Source organism: Penicillium citrinum (genome assembly GCF_028827155.1).
Source record: "Penicillium citrinum strain IBT 23319 chromosome Unknown utg000008l:1.0-2707905.0:1.0-2709502.0, whole genome shotgun sequence".
NCBI lineage: Eukaryota > Fungi > Ascomycota > Eurotiomycetes > Eurotiales > Aspergillaceae > Penicillium > Penicillium citrinum.
In genome coordinates this window covers 1,026,446-1,041,534 of record NW_026622693.1, presented here as the reverse complement: position 1 = coordinate 1,041,534, position 15,089 = coordinate 1,026,446, and the positions used below count along the sequence as shown (strand labels likewise).

Sequence of the window (15,089 nt, the reverse complement as noted above, 5' to 3'; positions counted from 1 at the left end):
AATCGACGACTCTCTCCCCTCCGATCTTGCTTCTTCGCACACAACATGGAGTGTCTTTCGGCGGGCAGGAACTCGCTTCGGAGGACGAAAGTCCGTTCTCTACATATCTGCCAGTCTTCGAGACCATTATCCCCCGCGACCCGTCCATATGCCTTAGCTCAGACCCCTCGGCGCATGGCTCATGGCCAATCTGCCGCTAAAGACAATATAAGTGAAGGGTCGTCAGGAACTACGAAATCAGAACAGACATACCCTCTTTCAGGATACTATTCCTTGATACTCAACTCGCCTTCACCATATCATGGTCGGGCTCTCGTTGAGCGCTCAACCGAGGTCCAACCCGAGTCCCAGCCCGAGGACAAACCGGCCCCGAAAACGATCGCGGAAGCGCAAACACCACAAGAGAAAATGGCAATCGTTTTCGGTACTCGCTTGGCAGGTCCGGGTCGCCAATCTCGTTATAATCCTGGAGAAGCACCTCCAATATCACAATGGAAGACCATCAACGGTGTTCCGATTCCGCCACGTCCCGAGGAACCAGACAATTGTTGCATGAGTGGTTGCGTCAATTGTGTTTGGGATGGATTTCGTGATGAGATGGAAGAATGGGCTGCGAGGATTGAAACAGCAAAGGCAAAGGGTGGCCCGGAAAAAGGCACAGGAGACATGCGTGCAGCGCCTCGGTCTGAGGTTAACTCAGCTAGTATGAGCATGGACGATGATGGCGGCGGTAGTGAGGCCAATTGGCCGGCGCCGAGCCAAGACGATGACTTGTTTTCTAACATCCCTGTTGGTATTCGAGAGTTTATGAAGACGGAGAAGAAATTGAAGGTGAAGCATGAGAAGGAGGCAAGGGTGTAACAGGCTGTGCTGATAGGTGACCCTGTCATTTTGAATGACTGGGCTTCCTTTCATACCCCATGCTTGTGCACATTGGATTGGTTAGGAGGAGGATATATTGATATTATGCCATAGATGGTATATAGATAGACTGTACATAGTAGAAACTGTCATGACATGATACTCTTCATTCCACTGGTATATGGTAGTGTACCATCGATCTTGATCCAATACATTAGATGCTGATAGCACAATTCTGGTAAATATTTACCAAATACGGTATTTGTGAATCCACATATACTACCTAGGATACTACATATATTACTAGTATATGTAACAGCTTGAGTAGGTCCTTCACAAGAAGCAGTAGAATACTAGTATACCACTGTAGTAGTGCTCTGTCTATCGTCCACTTTTAAGTTTCCGCTTGTGCTCCTCCGTGTAGGTCCTATTCCGAGCAATAATTCCTTCGCATATGCTGCCGATGTTGCTGCAGCATACGGCTGCCATGATTTGCTCCGGTGGGAATCCGCATAGTCACATATGCCACAGATGGCCAGACAGGGAAGTATGTTCATGACGCCAACGGCTTGCATTTCGAAACACAAGGCACGACCAAATTGCGAGCTGATCCGATCTCGCTCAGCGCCAGATTGCATTATCCAGCAGCCCGATAGGGCGCTGCCGTAGTGAACCAAAGGGGCGTTATTTGCCCTTTCTTTCCTTTCCACCAGCTTCATAGCATTGCATGATACGCAGCTGTCTCCTCTGGCTTGATCATGCTGATAATTGGCCTCAAAAAGAACATCCTGTCCAGCTTGATCGCGGCGGAAGATTGAATATCTACTAAGCTTCGACAGGTGTGGCGTCAAGCTACCTCCACCTTGGCTTTGTTTATATCGAAGCTCCTTGACCGCATTTAGCAGAATGGGGGGTGGATTGTAGAGAGATCCAGTTTGTTCGAATCCACTTGGGGTGCACTTCCCAAAGTCATATTGTATAATTGCACTATGTCCGTTCACTGGTTCACTGACAACAATATCCCCAAGACGGATATCCGCTGACTTACTTGGTATTCCACCTCCAGTTCCAACCAGCAGCACAAAGCCGATGATTGGGAACGTGATCATCATCTGGATGGTAACTGCTGTGGTATAATTGGGTCCAATCTGGTTTGGAGGTAGACATACAAGGACGACGTTGTGTCCACCTACACGTCCTAGTGTGTATATATTCGGATCATCCTTATCTCGGTACTCTTGCTTGAAGTCGAGCATTTCCTGCGCTGCAGCCAGCTCGACCGGAAGAGTACAGATCCATCCAATTGTGTAATCATTGCAGTTGGTGTGACTCGTCATATTGCATGCGGAGGTGGATTTTGACGGTTGAATTGATGAAATCAGAATTGATTGTAAAAAGTGTGCCACTTCGGCTGCAAGCAACTTGGACCCAGCTATCAAGTTCAAGTGAAGTAGACAATTCAAGAAGTATTGAGGTCCGAGGAAGACCAATATACTAATAGGAGAGGCTAAGCGCTTCATACCAGCTGGCGCCAAAAGCGAGCTGATGACTGGCTACTGGCATTAAGGCCCTATTTTCTCAAACACCGTGAAACACATTGCAACTCAGCATTCAGAATTTGGTTCACATACTATGTATATTTAGTAAGATGATGAGTGTTGAAGTAGATAAGGTGTGTTCCTGGAAACTGCTTGAGGTGATTGGACGATGCCAAGACCCACGCGGATCGGCCGATTTTCCCAGTCGAGACTTTCTTTCTCGATTCAGCCAGACCTCAACGCTGCACGCGATATAGTGTTGACATTACATGCGTTGCCTTACATTTCGAGGCCTCTAATTAGCAGATGAATCCTTAAGCGCCAATTCCCCAAGCTCGGCCGCGCACGTCAATTCCCAGGCCGAGCAGTGGCTCCTCGTGCAAGATGACACTGAGTGCAAACGCTCGCCTGTACATTCGGAATATCAAACGATTGCCAGCTCTGCACAGAACCGAATTCTCCCTTCGATCCTTACGATATGAGTGCAGCCTTACGCCGTCATTGCTCCGCCCTCGAGCTTCACACGCGACCCGCAGCATATCAACAACAGTGACGATTCGAGATAATAATGTCGAGCATGGAAGGATCACGGTGTCGAAGGAATGTATACGCTCCTTTTCGGATTCCCATTTGGGAGGACAAGATTCCCAATTTGCTGCCGACGCGGAATCCAAAAGCGATGCAACTTCAGTTGAGGATTCTACAAAGTCAAGTGAAACCTCTACACAGACAGTACGACCTGTCGTCTTGCCAGAGCAAGCAATACCACTGCGGGATATACCCATTGACTACCAGCATGAGGAATCTTGGCAGATTAGCCACGACATGAAGTTGTTTCCTGTTTTCCTTTTAATTGTCAGCAGAAGACTTTCAGAGCTTGACCTGAAATCTAAATGGCTAGAAGGAAAGAATCGATTGGAAACTTCGGCTTCTTTCCCAATCAGCGAGACAGAATCTGTGACTGGTTTTGCCATTGACGGAGTATGTAAGCATATGCTCAGCTCAAGTGCTTTTTGAAATCTTCTAACTTTTCTGTTGGAAAAAAGGACAATGCACAAAACTCAGCAATCATATCGCTTTATCGCAAAATCCAAGAGGAAACAAATTTCCAAATCTTTAAAAATGATCCTCGAGTGAAAGATGATTTGAGGGCCTCGGTTCCTTTTCTAAATGCCTCACTTGAAGATCCGGTCCGCTATTGCTATCTAGAGTACATGCGTTTCATGAAGATGTCTGAAATGGGCCATTTTCAGCTCATTCCGACATGGTCATCCGAACCAGGCAAATCTATTTGCTCAGTAGCGCTCTCCATGCCGGGTCAACCAACAATAGAGGAAACGGGTAGAGCCGATGCATGGGTATGTTATAATGCATCGCCCACTAAGACAAATCCCTATCTAACTTATTTTTGAATAGCTTTTTGGCAGACGAACTTCGGAAGTGGCTGCACATACGCTTTTGATCACGAAGTTAAAAGAGACACCTCAGTGGGAGAGTTGGCGCCTGGCGATGTTGGAACAGCAGGATAATGTGGGCAAGTCTACCAGTAACAGAGCAGAAGTGCCAAACGAAGAGACTATGTCACAGGATAGTCACAATATGCATAATGAGCAAAATGCAATGGCCAATACGATGCCAGATATTGAACACCAAGCTGAACATCCACCCATTACCCCCCCAAAGGGATCCTGCGAACGGGGCAACGATCGAATTTACCGCGGATGACGAGCTCCTTGACATGATGAAATTCTACCGAGACGACCTGTTGCAAGCATCGAAGAATATGAAGGCCATGAAGGAACAGATGGGACTAGAAGATGAAGTATACACCTCCCAAATGAAATTCTCCGGGGTACCACTCAACCGCGGTGACCAGCGATCAAAAGAGCTCAAGGAAGCCCTGGAGACGCTGAGAAGCTTACAAAGCCCGGAGATGCTCGATATTCGATCAAAGGTGGCCAGTCTGCCGATCACGAACTATAAGCAACAGGTCCTAGACCTCGTTCATAACAATCCATTCAGCATTATCGTCGCTGAAACCGGGTCTGGAAAATCGACTCAGGTTCCACAGATGATTCTGGACGATGCAATCGGTAGAGGGTTGGGGGGAGAATGCAATATCCTTTGTACTCAGCCTCGACGACTAGCCGCTCATCGTCTAGCAGAACGGGTTTCCCAGGAAAGGAATGAAAGTGTCGGAAAGACGGTGGGGTATATGGTTCGACACAATCGTGAGATATCGACAAATGACACACACATTACGTTCTGCACCACAGGAATTCTCTTGAACATTCTACAGGGCTCACTGTCAAATCTTGAATCGTTCTCTCATATCATTATTGACGAGGTTCATGTACGAGACATTGGGATTGATTTCGTTTTGCTCTTGTTGAAACGTTATATTCAAAATCGCGTCGGACAAGGATTGAAAACCCCGCATATCATTGTGATGAGTGCAACGATGGATACCGAGATCTTCGCTTCGTATCTTTATCTTACGGGTCCGGACGGAAAACAGATTCCTGCTCCCCATATCACCGTGCCAGGTCGCCAATTCCATGTGAACTTTCATTATCTTGATGATGTCCTCGAAAGCATCGAGTCTTCCCCACACGTCGATACATTGAAGGGGCTAATCGAAGATGTGGAATCTAATAAATTCTTGAACAAGCACTACGCCGTCTTTGGAGATTCAACCGCGAACGAACTGGAAAACACCGACTCTACCGATATTCAAGTACCTTCCAACCGTCGGAACGCCTTGCCCGTGGAAGATCCCCGCATTCCAGCTGGCTTATATGCAGCCACAATCTTCAACATCTTATCTTCAACAGAAACAGGGTCCATTGTCTGTTTCCTCCCAGGTTTGCGTTCCATCATGGCAGTCCATGGCTACCTCATGACACATGGGACTCGGATGGGTCTTGACATGTTCGACGAAGATCGGTTCAGAGTGGGAATACTACACTCGCAATTACCAGAAGAGCAAGAAAAATTAGACGCTATTTGGTCAAAAGGCTGCCGAAGAATCATCCTGTCAACCGACATTGCCGAGGCATCTGTCACACTTCCCGATGTAAGGTACGTGGTTGATTCAGGAAAGGTCAATACATTGCTTGTCGACCAGAAAAAATATTCTCGCCGACTGGCCGATTGTTGGGCAACCAGGACCAATACAAAGCAACGAGCCGGACGTGTTGGTCGGGTACAGGATGGAGAATATTACTTCATGGGAACCAAACGTCGATTCGATACTTTGCAAATGACCCAGACTCCAGCAATTCTTCAAGGTGATTTACAAGATACATGCCTTCGCGCAAAAGTCTTTGCTGGTAAAGAAGAATCGATATCGACATTTCTCCAAAGCACACTCGAACCCCCGAATCAAGACGACGTGGTCGCCAACGTGGATGCCCTGAAAAGACTCCAAGCGCTAGACAAAAACGAGAATATCACATCTCTAGGTGCGATGTTCTCGCGACTTCCTCTATCGCCGCAATTTGGAAAACTGCTCATCTTGGGCGTCATCTTCCGTTGTCTAGACCCCTTGATTACCCTCGCTTGTATGGGATCTAAATCATTTTTCCTTCGTACCACGGACCCCGCGACAAAGAAATTAGTCCGAGCCTCCATTGTTGAATTCGCCGAAGGTTCTGCGAGCGATCATCTCGCCATGTTGAACGCATACAAAGCTGTTCGACAAGTCCATCTCGAAGAAGGCTTTTTTGCCGCTCGCAGATACGCCCTAGATCGCTACATTTGGTTCCGCGAATATGAAATCACCCGTCGTGATATCCAACATGTTTTTGAGCAGATGAAACATGCCGATATTATCCCCATCAATATCCCGTCCCGCCGCGGAGCAGTCGGTGGAAAAGATTTCAACGTCAACTCTGATCATACACCACTGATCAAAGCACTATTATTGCACTGTCTTTTCCCACGCCTTGCCGGGTCAAAGTCTATTTCCAGACTCTTTGTGACGAATTTCGACGCTCGGGCTATGATGCATCCGAGCAGTGTGGTAAACCAGGGACGAGAGTTCAGTCGATCTTTGGTGATTTACAGCGAGAAAGTAGAAACGACCTCCCCCATCCCGTTCCTCATGGAAAATACCCTGGTCTCGCCATTAATGGCGAGTCTATTCGGAGGCAGACTCATCTGGGACAAGAAAGAGCTACTCATGGACTCGTGGTTGGGCCTTACCATCAATGTTGACAGAGCCTTATCCGAGCCAGACGAAGTTGCTCGAAACTTGATTGAGATGCAAAAGGCCCTCAACCTGGTACGTATCCACACTTAACCTACTTGATTTTGCTCTCACTTTGCACTAACTTCGATTTCTCTAGGCTTTGAATACTGCTTTACAATCCCTTGCTGCTGGATCCAGATTTTCATCGAAGTCCGCCACGCGACGGAAGTTCGTCAAAATACAGACTGAACTGCATGAGACGTTGTCGGATGCTGTCAAAGGATTACTTGATCGTGATCGGGATCCCTCGAATGACCGGTCTCTCCAACTTACCGAGCAGAAGATGTGGGAGAAGCCTTGGGAGATGAATCCCCCTGAAGAAGAGGTAGATGAGTCTGAAGATGGTGCCGACTCGGCAGATTCCATTGTTGCATGATCCTATGCTCAGTCTTCCAGGGCGAATCTACTATGTGCTTATGCAATCAAAAATGTACATACATGTATATACCTGTACTATTAGTGTTATTTCATTCCTGAATATAAATGTCTTTGTGATATTATACAAAGATTTTAAGCACCGTCAACAACCTTAATCTGTTCTACTCACTCAAGATACATCCACATCCAATCAACTACACCAGTCTTGCATATTACTTGAGTATGCAGAGGTCATTCCGACGTGAAATGCCCTACCACTAAGTACAATCAATCCCCGTCAATTCAATTCGATTCCATTCAAAGCTGTATTGATCTGACTGATACAGCCTAACTCAGAATGCATTGACTAGGAGTGGTGTCGACTGGGAACTAGAATCTTAGTCCACCATGCTTTATCTATACGGATATATAAAGAGAATATCCCAACAAAAAAAAACCAGAAAAATATTAAAAAACTGTCATCTTACATCAGTTCCGATCAGATTGGAACTGCTATTCGATGAGGATTGAACGGCCCGAACCGCGATTTGAACGCGGGACCTCCTCTATAAGGTCCTCTCTGAGAGAGGAGGGACTAACCCGAAAGAGGAATCATACCTTTCGGCTGAATTAGCAACTTGCTTGATTGTTGAATTTTTTTAAACTAAAAAACTCACCACTAGACCATCCGGGCGTGTGTGACGTATGTATTTCCTCAATATTGAACATATCAAACTTTACTGAATGGTACTGTTCCGCCTTGAAATGTAGAACTGTACAATATAATGTCTTGGAACCAAGATATGTACACAGTTTGGCAGGCCATCTTTATTAATCATGGTCAAACAAAGATAAATGCTGCCAAATAAAAGGAGTCACATCTCATTGAGACGTGAGGAAAACAATCTTCTCCATCATGTAGCTCCTTTGCTTTCCTGTTGTGTCTTTGTGGCGATGAGGAATGTAATTTTTCGTTCCTACAAAAATCCACCAAAAAGTTACTGTAGATAATCTCCGTCACCGCCTTCATCTTATCGCCCCACAAAAAAAAGGTATCTCTCGCCATCACCAGCGACCACCAAGACATTTCATAATTCCAAAAAGACAGCAAAAGGGTGTCAAAGGGACTATCAAAATGGCCCTATCAAAATCAGAATCAGATATAATACTCAATCGAGCAAATGTCGCTTTATCACGCAGTCAACGTTTAGTTTCTTCATGGTTACCCGCTGAAACAGAGACCACTCCCGAAAAAACAGAGGAGGAATTGCAGCGGGAAGAAGATGAGATATTTATTGCTGTTCCCGAGACGTGAGTTCTTACCCTCTGTAAAGCAGTCTGTAACCTGGTACTGGTACTCGTACTGGCACTTTGTACCTGTTACCGGCATAGAGGTGGCAGGTGGGAAGCTGGAATGGATTGGAACGGAATGGGAAGACTAAAGTATAGCATACAGACTCGGAATCGGCGCACCACTTCCCGAAAAAGCAGCGGATGGAAGTTGGAATCGAACGGAACTTGGCACGAATGATTTATTACGGAAACAACTTCTTGGTCGGAACTATGATCGAATTATGAAAGAGAAGGCTGCTGCGCAGAAACCCGCGCCGGTTCAACGGGAGACAGGGCAAGGGCAAAGCTCGATCTCGGGACAAGCGCAGGGAACATCTTCGTCGGCGGTGACTGAGGAAGAGGATGATGAGGAAGAAGGGAGGGCTGCTATGGTTGGGAAAAAGAGGAAGAAGGATTTGAAGGAGAATTTTGGGGAAAACGGGTCTGGGTCTGGTTCGGGGTCTGGGGTGGATGGGGTTACTGGTGGGAAGGGGAAGGGGAGGAAGAAGGCGGCGAGTTATTTGGATGAGATTTTGGCTCAGAGGGCTAGTAAGAAGAAGAAGAGGTGATTTATCATTGATGGATGCTTTGATGTATTATATTAGCGGACTGGATGGGATAGACGGGTGGATGCTGCGGGCAGTATCCTATGTTACTATAGAATTATGTTGGTCTTGTCGATGGCTGCACTGGAATATACAGATAATATAGAGTATTCGAGCATCAAAAGACTTCTTAACATACTACCTATAGTAAAGATAGTATGTTTAGATAGTAGTGCTACTAATATGCAAGGTTAGCAGTATTAGCAGTGCACTCAACTACATCCTACTATACTATTGTATACAGAACTTTACTCAGTAGATATCTGACTGCCAGCCACATGAATTAGACAATATAGAATACATTCCATTCCACTTTATGATGCCACGATGTTTTCCATCCCGACCCCCGGGGGTATATAAAATTTGGTATATTTGAAAAGAAAGGTTGATGACCCAGTAACTTTTTGTTTTGCGTCACGCGTCGATCTCGCCCACGCCTTTCTGGAATCTCCATGGAAAAAGAAAAGAAGAAGGAAGGGGAAAGGTGAAACAAGAGGGGATGTGAAAAAAAAAACATCTACAAATGCAAAAAGAAACAGGCCATGGCCATACACTGGCAGTCCCTGGATTCTCTCAAGGTTGGAATCTAGGGATGTCTTGGCTGCTTCATGTGTAACGATTGCGTCCAAGAATGGGCGTCATTTTTGCCTGGTATCTGTCGATTTTTCTGGGGCTTTGAGTTTTGGCTTTGCTTTGCTTAGCTTTGGCGTTGCATCGATTGGGCCAATTCGAGTCCAATTATGGGTTGATGGTGATCGAATCGAGTTGCTCGACATGTGGATAATTTTTTTTTTTGAAGATGGGTAAAACCATTTGTCATATCGAGACTTATTCCAATCGCTTGCGCTTTCGATCTTCTTGCTGATCTTCGTCGGGTCGTTCAGCGGTATCAGCCGGATTAAGAAGGGAGTGGACATTGCTGGCCATGCTGGATCGACGTGTTGCAGGAAGGGATGATTCTTGGCGGGGAAATCTAGAGCCTCCAAGGGACCAGCCATTGTCAGTGCTGAGCATCGATGGAGAAGGCTCGGCATTGGCAGGTGGCGTGGCATGACGGGATTCTTGGAGACGTCGAGGAGCATTCATGTCATATTGCGCAAGTGAATCTCGGATCTGTTGGTCACTTGAAGCTGGTGGGCGGTGCGGAGACGGAGGCCATGGTCCATTGCCGGTGCTACCAGGAGGGAAAGGTGAGGTGCCTGTTGGAGGCCAATCATGCTGTCGGATATCGGCAAAGGTATGGCGACGGGCCATGTTTGGCCCTGTGGAGGGAGTTGAGATTGATAGAGGGTGAGGGGTTGAAGGCTGTACGGCCACTGTTGGAGGCTGAGGGCGATTGTAATTGAGAGAAGCATTGGCACCTCCGATTGAACCAAAACGGCGGGGTGACACGGCGAGATGTGGCGGTACAGGAGGTCGAATCATCGATGGACGTCGGCTATCGTCTTGAGGTAGTTGACGGGGGAAAGAGGTGGACCGGTCTCGTGGCCTATATTGCCAAAGAAGGGTTGGCGGGGTGGGAGAAGAGGCTCCTGAGAGACTGCATCAATCTGCTTCTCGACCTCTCGTTGCATGTTCAAAACTATAGAATTTGTTAGTGATAGTTCTGCAGCGAATAATGATAACAGATCCAACATACTATCACGATATAGAGGGCTCTCCCGGTCAGGTACAACGGCTGACAAGAAGCGCGAAATTGAATGTGTCCACTGCTCTAATGGTTAGATGGAGGATTCTCGTGAGATCAAGGTGATATATTGCCGGCGCATACTTGGTAGCATTTCGAAAGACCGTCGGTCATAGTTTGACATCTCGAGGCAAGGGCCGCATTGCCTTCTTCAGCTCGAATTAAACGATTGTGCATATCAAAAAGGGTGTGTTCAAGGTTGATCAATCGAGCTTCAGCAGCATCCGGGACTGGCTCAGCTGGGGTGCCTGGTTGTGAAGCAGCGGCTTTATGGCTTGGGAACGAGTCGCGGTGGATCAACGCATGGCGCGATGCGCGACGCTTAATTTCTCGCAAACCAACCAGATCACCTCGTTTGAAATTGCCATTTCCATGTTTAAACTCCCACAGCGCAGAGTCGGGCGATCCAGTATGGAAGACATCGCTCACTGATTGTTGAGATTAGCGTTTGATTCAAGCTCAGCCGAGGATTGCGATTGCAACACACCTTTGTGAAACCCGTACATGTTTAGCTGCCGCACAAAGGAGGAAATATTGGTATGCTTAAAGTATTGTCTATGCGGGGGTTAGCAACCCTGCATCTCATTCGAAGGAGGCGATAAAGGAAAGTATTCAAACTGACGCAAGAACCTTGGAGAATTCAGAGGTTGGCGACATGACGAAGCTATCATTCGTACTTGACCAGGATATTAAGTGTTGGATCCCGGAGTCCTCCAGCATGCTAGTGATCCACCGTTAGTGGCTATATTTCGCTCCCCACCGTTTGTCGCATGGACTGAAACCAGAGATACATACTTGTAGAGTTTATGGATGAAGGCTGTTTGCACGACCTTGGGCTGTTGAGCTGCGGCGGCCGCTCCAACAGCTGCGTTAGGAGGATTACTTGGAGTGCCCGCGTCGGAACCGTTGGTATTCGGAGGGCCGGTTCGGTCGGCATCGGGACTGCTATGAACAGGCCCTGCGACAGTCGCAGGCGATGAAGGAGTCATCTCCATCGCAGTATGGTGTTGAGAGGAGGGTAGAACTGGAAGGTTTCGCGTCTTACCGGGGGGAGCATCTGCAGGCCCGGCGAACGTCGTCCGAGAGGAGGGAGGATCGGCGAGGCTGCTCATCGCGCGCAAGCAAAAGCCAGGGAGAGTTCGGAGCTTGCGATCGCCAATGCGAAGCTCGTGGGAAGCCCTTCTTATCGGACAGAGATGAGGTTCTGGACGCGATCGGTTTTTTGAAGAAGATTATTGTAGTGGATTGGATTGGGATTGAGGGTGGATTGGAGGGGGTGGAGAAGGGCCGGCGCTCGTGGGCCGAGAAGAACGTGGGAAAAGAAAAAGAAAGAAAATAACCAAAAAATGATAGGCCAATATAATGAATAAAGGAAAAAGAGAAAATGGAAAGAAAGAAGAGAGTCGCGGGAATCAGCGCAGTAATTTTAACGACGCATCGACAACAGATCGATCATTGCGTTGAAATTGCAGGGATGAAGGAGAAAAGAGAAGAGGTGGAAAGCTGCGGGGAAGAAGGGGTCGGTAATACGATGATCTGCAATTCAGTCCGAGGATGTGGTTATCCGATATATCTTCATATAAGAAGAAAAGTCGTGAGATACCGTGTGAGAGAAGAGTGGAATTAAGATGAGTGAAGAAGGAGAGATGAGCAGAGAAGAAAAGGAAGAAGCGTGGACGGTGGAGAAGAAGAGAAAAGGGGGACTCTCCACAATATGCTGATATACATAGTACAACTAATAGTCTCTAACGATTGAGTATTCATTCAAGTAGATCATTATTCATATTCTTATATATTCTTATACATAGTATACTATATTACAGTAGATGTAATATACCAAGAGTATTAATTATATGCTAGGACTGTATGACTGTAAATGAATAGCTGGACTACTACTGTATTCGGCTCTACACTCACCATACTCATGTATGAGTAAAACATCATCTACATCTACTAAATACTAAATTCTAAATTCTAAAGACTAAAGACTAGTCAATGTAGAATACTCGAGATTGCAATCTATCAATACACCTCATAGTAATCTGGGACTATATTCTCAGTTAGTATTGAATGTTCAACTATTGTATTTGCATAGTATTCAATCCGCTGATATCAGATTCAACTTGAAGTTATTCCCGCTAGATATGACAATGGTAGTAAGATCACTATGGCTGTAGATATTTGCATATTTCGGAACCAGTCCATATCCCCCGCAGGCCTGCAATATTTACCTTCCACAGGCCTGCGCTCTGTACCCATCTTCACACCTATCATTCCTCCATCCACTCCCTCCGTCGAGTCTCATGAGGCCATTCGATTGCGTCAGGATCCCAGATACCCCGGCCATTGAAGCTCTGAATGGCCAGGCAATCTCGATCAACAAGGATTATAAAATCCTCATCGCCATAAATGCCATTGCACTTCAAATCTATTCTGCCTGTCCGGCTGAAGTAGCTGCGAATCGAGCCAGGAGCTGAGTTGGAACGTTCAAAAATGATTGGATGAGAGATATCGCAGATAGAAACGTCTGGGCATTGACATTGCGATGCATAGATAATTCCAGGACTCGGAGATATGGGTCTGGGGCTTGAAAACTCGAGTATATCAGATTCTCTGAGGTGATGATACACAACATCTTGACCATTCTCAAGAGATATCAAGTTCAGATAAAAGAGGTCACGCCGAGATGAAGGGGCAAACATGTCAAAATTTGAGCAAGTCACTATTTCGGGATTAAAGCTGCATTGTCCCGGATATAAAGTGTAGAGAGGACACGAGTTATGAGAATGACCTGGACCGTCCTTATTGATCGCCCAACCAGCTGGAGGGAATGTTTCAATCTGCTTTGAAGTGGATTGAAATACTCCATTTTCCAGTGCAAAGTGCTCGATATGCATTTCCCTGCTCTCTATGCGCTGGTCTAGACTCTCCGCGATATTCGGGCTTGACGGGCTTGGAGGAATCTGCGGATTGTAGACAACGGTAAATCCATCGTCATTCTTATCGAGAGCTAGGACTTTTAGGTTACTTGCATCTTCCCAATGTATGGTGTGTGCCGTGCGTGATTCGAAGCTCCAGTGAATAAGGTGTTTTCCGCATAGCAACATCACCTTAGTTCCGTAAACAAAGAAACGACCCTCGCATAATGCGTTGGGCAATTGGAAACATGCATACTCGTGCAAATGAATATGCCAAACATGACAAGTCCTAGGGTGCATTTAAGAGTCAGCAAAAACCTGATTCTCGAGGATAGCCATATTAGACTGGATCTGATGCCATACTGTCGACTAATCGCCACTGCAAGAACATTAGACACCCTTGTCTCCTTGAATTCTTGCCGTTCCTCTGTCGTAAACTTGACAAGTTGTCCAGTCCACAAGTTCAGCATGTTCAAGACCCGGGAACTCCAATCTATCCAAGCGAAGTGACCCTCCGAATAGTCTGCCGATGTTGCCCACAGATTCTCTACCTGGAGAAGAGGAGAGAGTAAAACCCGAGTCAAAAATATGCCGTTCTGAATACGTAACCTTTTTTTGAGGAAATTGGCTGGATCTAATGCATATCTTTCTTGCAGCCATCTAGTCGGCGCATGGATAGGTGCACACTGCACCACGTCAGAGGATAGGACAGTTTTCCAGCGCCGCGACACAATTTGTAGTCTGAGAACGTCTTCCAGATCGAGATATCCAAAGACAAGAGCGACAACTTCAATGGGCAGATTACCCACAATATCGAACTTTATTTTCTTATTAACGAGAGCCAGGATTTCAGGAAGGTCGTGCAAGGCGATCTTGTTCAAAATCTTGTTGACTCTGACTAGTTAGAGCCGACCATAGTTCGCCACCAATATCTAGCAGCAGGACTGAACTTACAAGCTTTCACGCATTTCATGAAAATCAAATGCAGAGGGCTCCATATACTTGTCATAGTCGGATTTTGTGGAATTATCCATGATGAATGATTTGTTGAAAGACACAAGATACTGTAAGAGAGCAGAAAAAATGGATGAATGATGAAAAGGAGGCATTTGAGGTGAAACGAATATAAGAAGAACAAGAGGGGGAGAAGAGGGGGAGAAGATGGAGAGAAGAAGGAAAGGAGAGGGAAAGGAGGAAGAAGAGCACTGAATAGCCCGGTTGAGTTAAGGAAGGAGCGACTGTCGACTACCAGATTGAGATGCCTTTCGCCTATTCTGTCAATTGTGTATAATACAAGAGACCAATATGTAATATATATATATCACAGCTCTGGTCATCTACTAGATGTAGAGTTGTGAGGGTATAAAAATGACCATGATCTTTTGTGGTTCTTTTGATGCCGAAGAGAGGAAGTAGGAGTGGATGTTCGCAGTGTCTGACTGGTTTGGTGCGGGTAAATGGAGGCCTGAGGCAGTAATGGCCACCACAGCTCTAAAACAAAGGCTTATTCTTTAATATAAGAACTAGAATAAGTAGATC

The 15,089-nt window shown here is 46.3% G+C and overlaps 7 protein-coding genes across 7 annotated transcripts; 4 read left to right on the top strand and 3 right to left on the bottom strand.

Moving 5' to 3' along the window:
• Positions 1 to 45: 45 nt before the first annotated feature.
• On the top strand, positions 46 to 861 carry N7469_008838 (oxidoreductase-like domain-containing protein; the record flags this gene model as incomplete). Its single annotated transcript, XM_056647756.1, has 1 exon — positions 46 to 861. The coding sequence occupies one exon, from the start codon at positions 46 to 48 to the stop codon at positions 859 to 861; it is 816 nt and encodes a 271-aa protein (XP_056497521.1).
• Positions 862 to 1,214: 353 nt separating this feature from the next.
• On the bottom strand, positions 1,215 to 2,198 carry N7469_008837 (5'-methylthioadenosine/S-adenosylhomocysteine nucleosidase family protein; the record flags this gene model as incomplete). The annotated part of the gene is made up of 1 exon (XM_056647755.1): positions 1,215 to 2,198. One exon carries the CDS (start codon positions 2,196 to 2,198, stop codon positions 1,215 to 1,217), a length of 984 nt encoding a protein of 327 aa, XP_056497520.1.
• A 585-nt stretch (positions 2,199 to 2,783) lies between these two features.
• On the top strand, positions 2,784 to 4,124 carry N7469_008836 (uncharacterized protein; the record flags this gene model as incomplete). Its single annotated transcript, XM_056647754.1, has 3 exons — positions 2,784 to 3,380; positions 3,446 to 3,757; positions 3,816 to 4,124. The coding sequence occupies 3 exons, from the start codon at positions 2,784 to 2,786 to the stop codon at positions 4,122 to 4,124; spliced, it is 1,218 nt and encodes a 405-aa protein (XP_056497519.1).
• On the top strand, positions 4,015 to 7,027 carry N7469_008835 (uncharacterized protein; the record flags this gene model as incomplete). The annotated part of the gene is made up of 3 exons (XM_056647753.1): positions 4,015 to 5,480; positions 5,568 to 6,684; positions 6,749 to 7,027. 3 exons carry the CDS (start codon positions 4,015 to 4,017, stop codon positions 7,025 to 7,027), a joined length of 2,862 nt encoding a protein of 953 aa, XP_056497518.1.
• Positions 7,028 to 8,143: 1,116 nt separating this feature from the next.
• On the top strand, positions 8,144 to 8,909 carry N7469_008834 (DUF3245 domain-containing protein; the record flags this gene model as incomplete). Its single annotated transcript, XM_056647752.1, has 2 exons — positions 8,144 to 8,319; positions 8,465 to 8,909. The coding sequence occupies 2 exons, from the start codon at positions 8,144 to 8,146 to the stop codon at positions 8,907 to 8,909; spliced, it is 621 nt and encodes a 206-aa protein (XP_056497517.1).
• An 864-nt stretch (positions 8,910 to 9,773) lies between these two features.
• On the bottom strand, positions 9,774 to 11,744 carry N7469_008833 (heat shock factor family protein; the record flags this gene model as incomplete). The annotated part of the gene is made up of 7 exons (XM_056647751.1): positions 9,774 to 10,390; positions 10,423 to 10,527; positions 10,585 to 10,654; positions 10,717 to 11,060; positions 11,120 to 11,187; positions 11,255 to 11,353; positions 11,428 to 11,744. 7 exons carry the CDS (start codon positions 11,742 to 11,744, stop codon positions 9,774 to 9,776), a joined length of 1,620 nt encoding a protein of 539 aa, XP_056497516.1.
• A 1,158-nt stretch (positions 11,745 to 12,902) lies between these two features.
• Positions 12,903 to 14,584, bottom strand: N7469_008832 (F-box domain protein; the record flags this gene model as incomplete). The annotated part of the gene is made up of 3 exons (XM_056647750.1): positions 12,903 to 13,839; positions 13,914 to 14,444; positions 14,505 to 14,584. The coding sequence occupies 3 exons, from the start codon at positions 14,582 to 14,584 to the stop codon at positions 12,903 to 12,905; spliced, it is 1,548 nt and encodes a 515-aa protein (XP_056497515.1).
• Between the last annotated feature and the right edge of the window lie 505 nt (positions 14,585 to 15,089).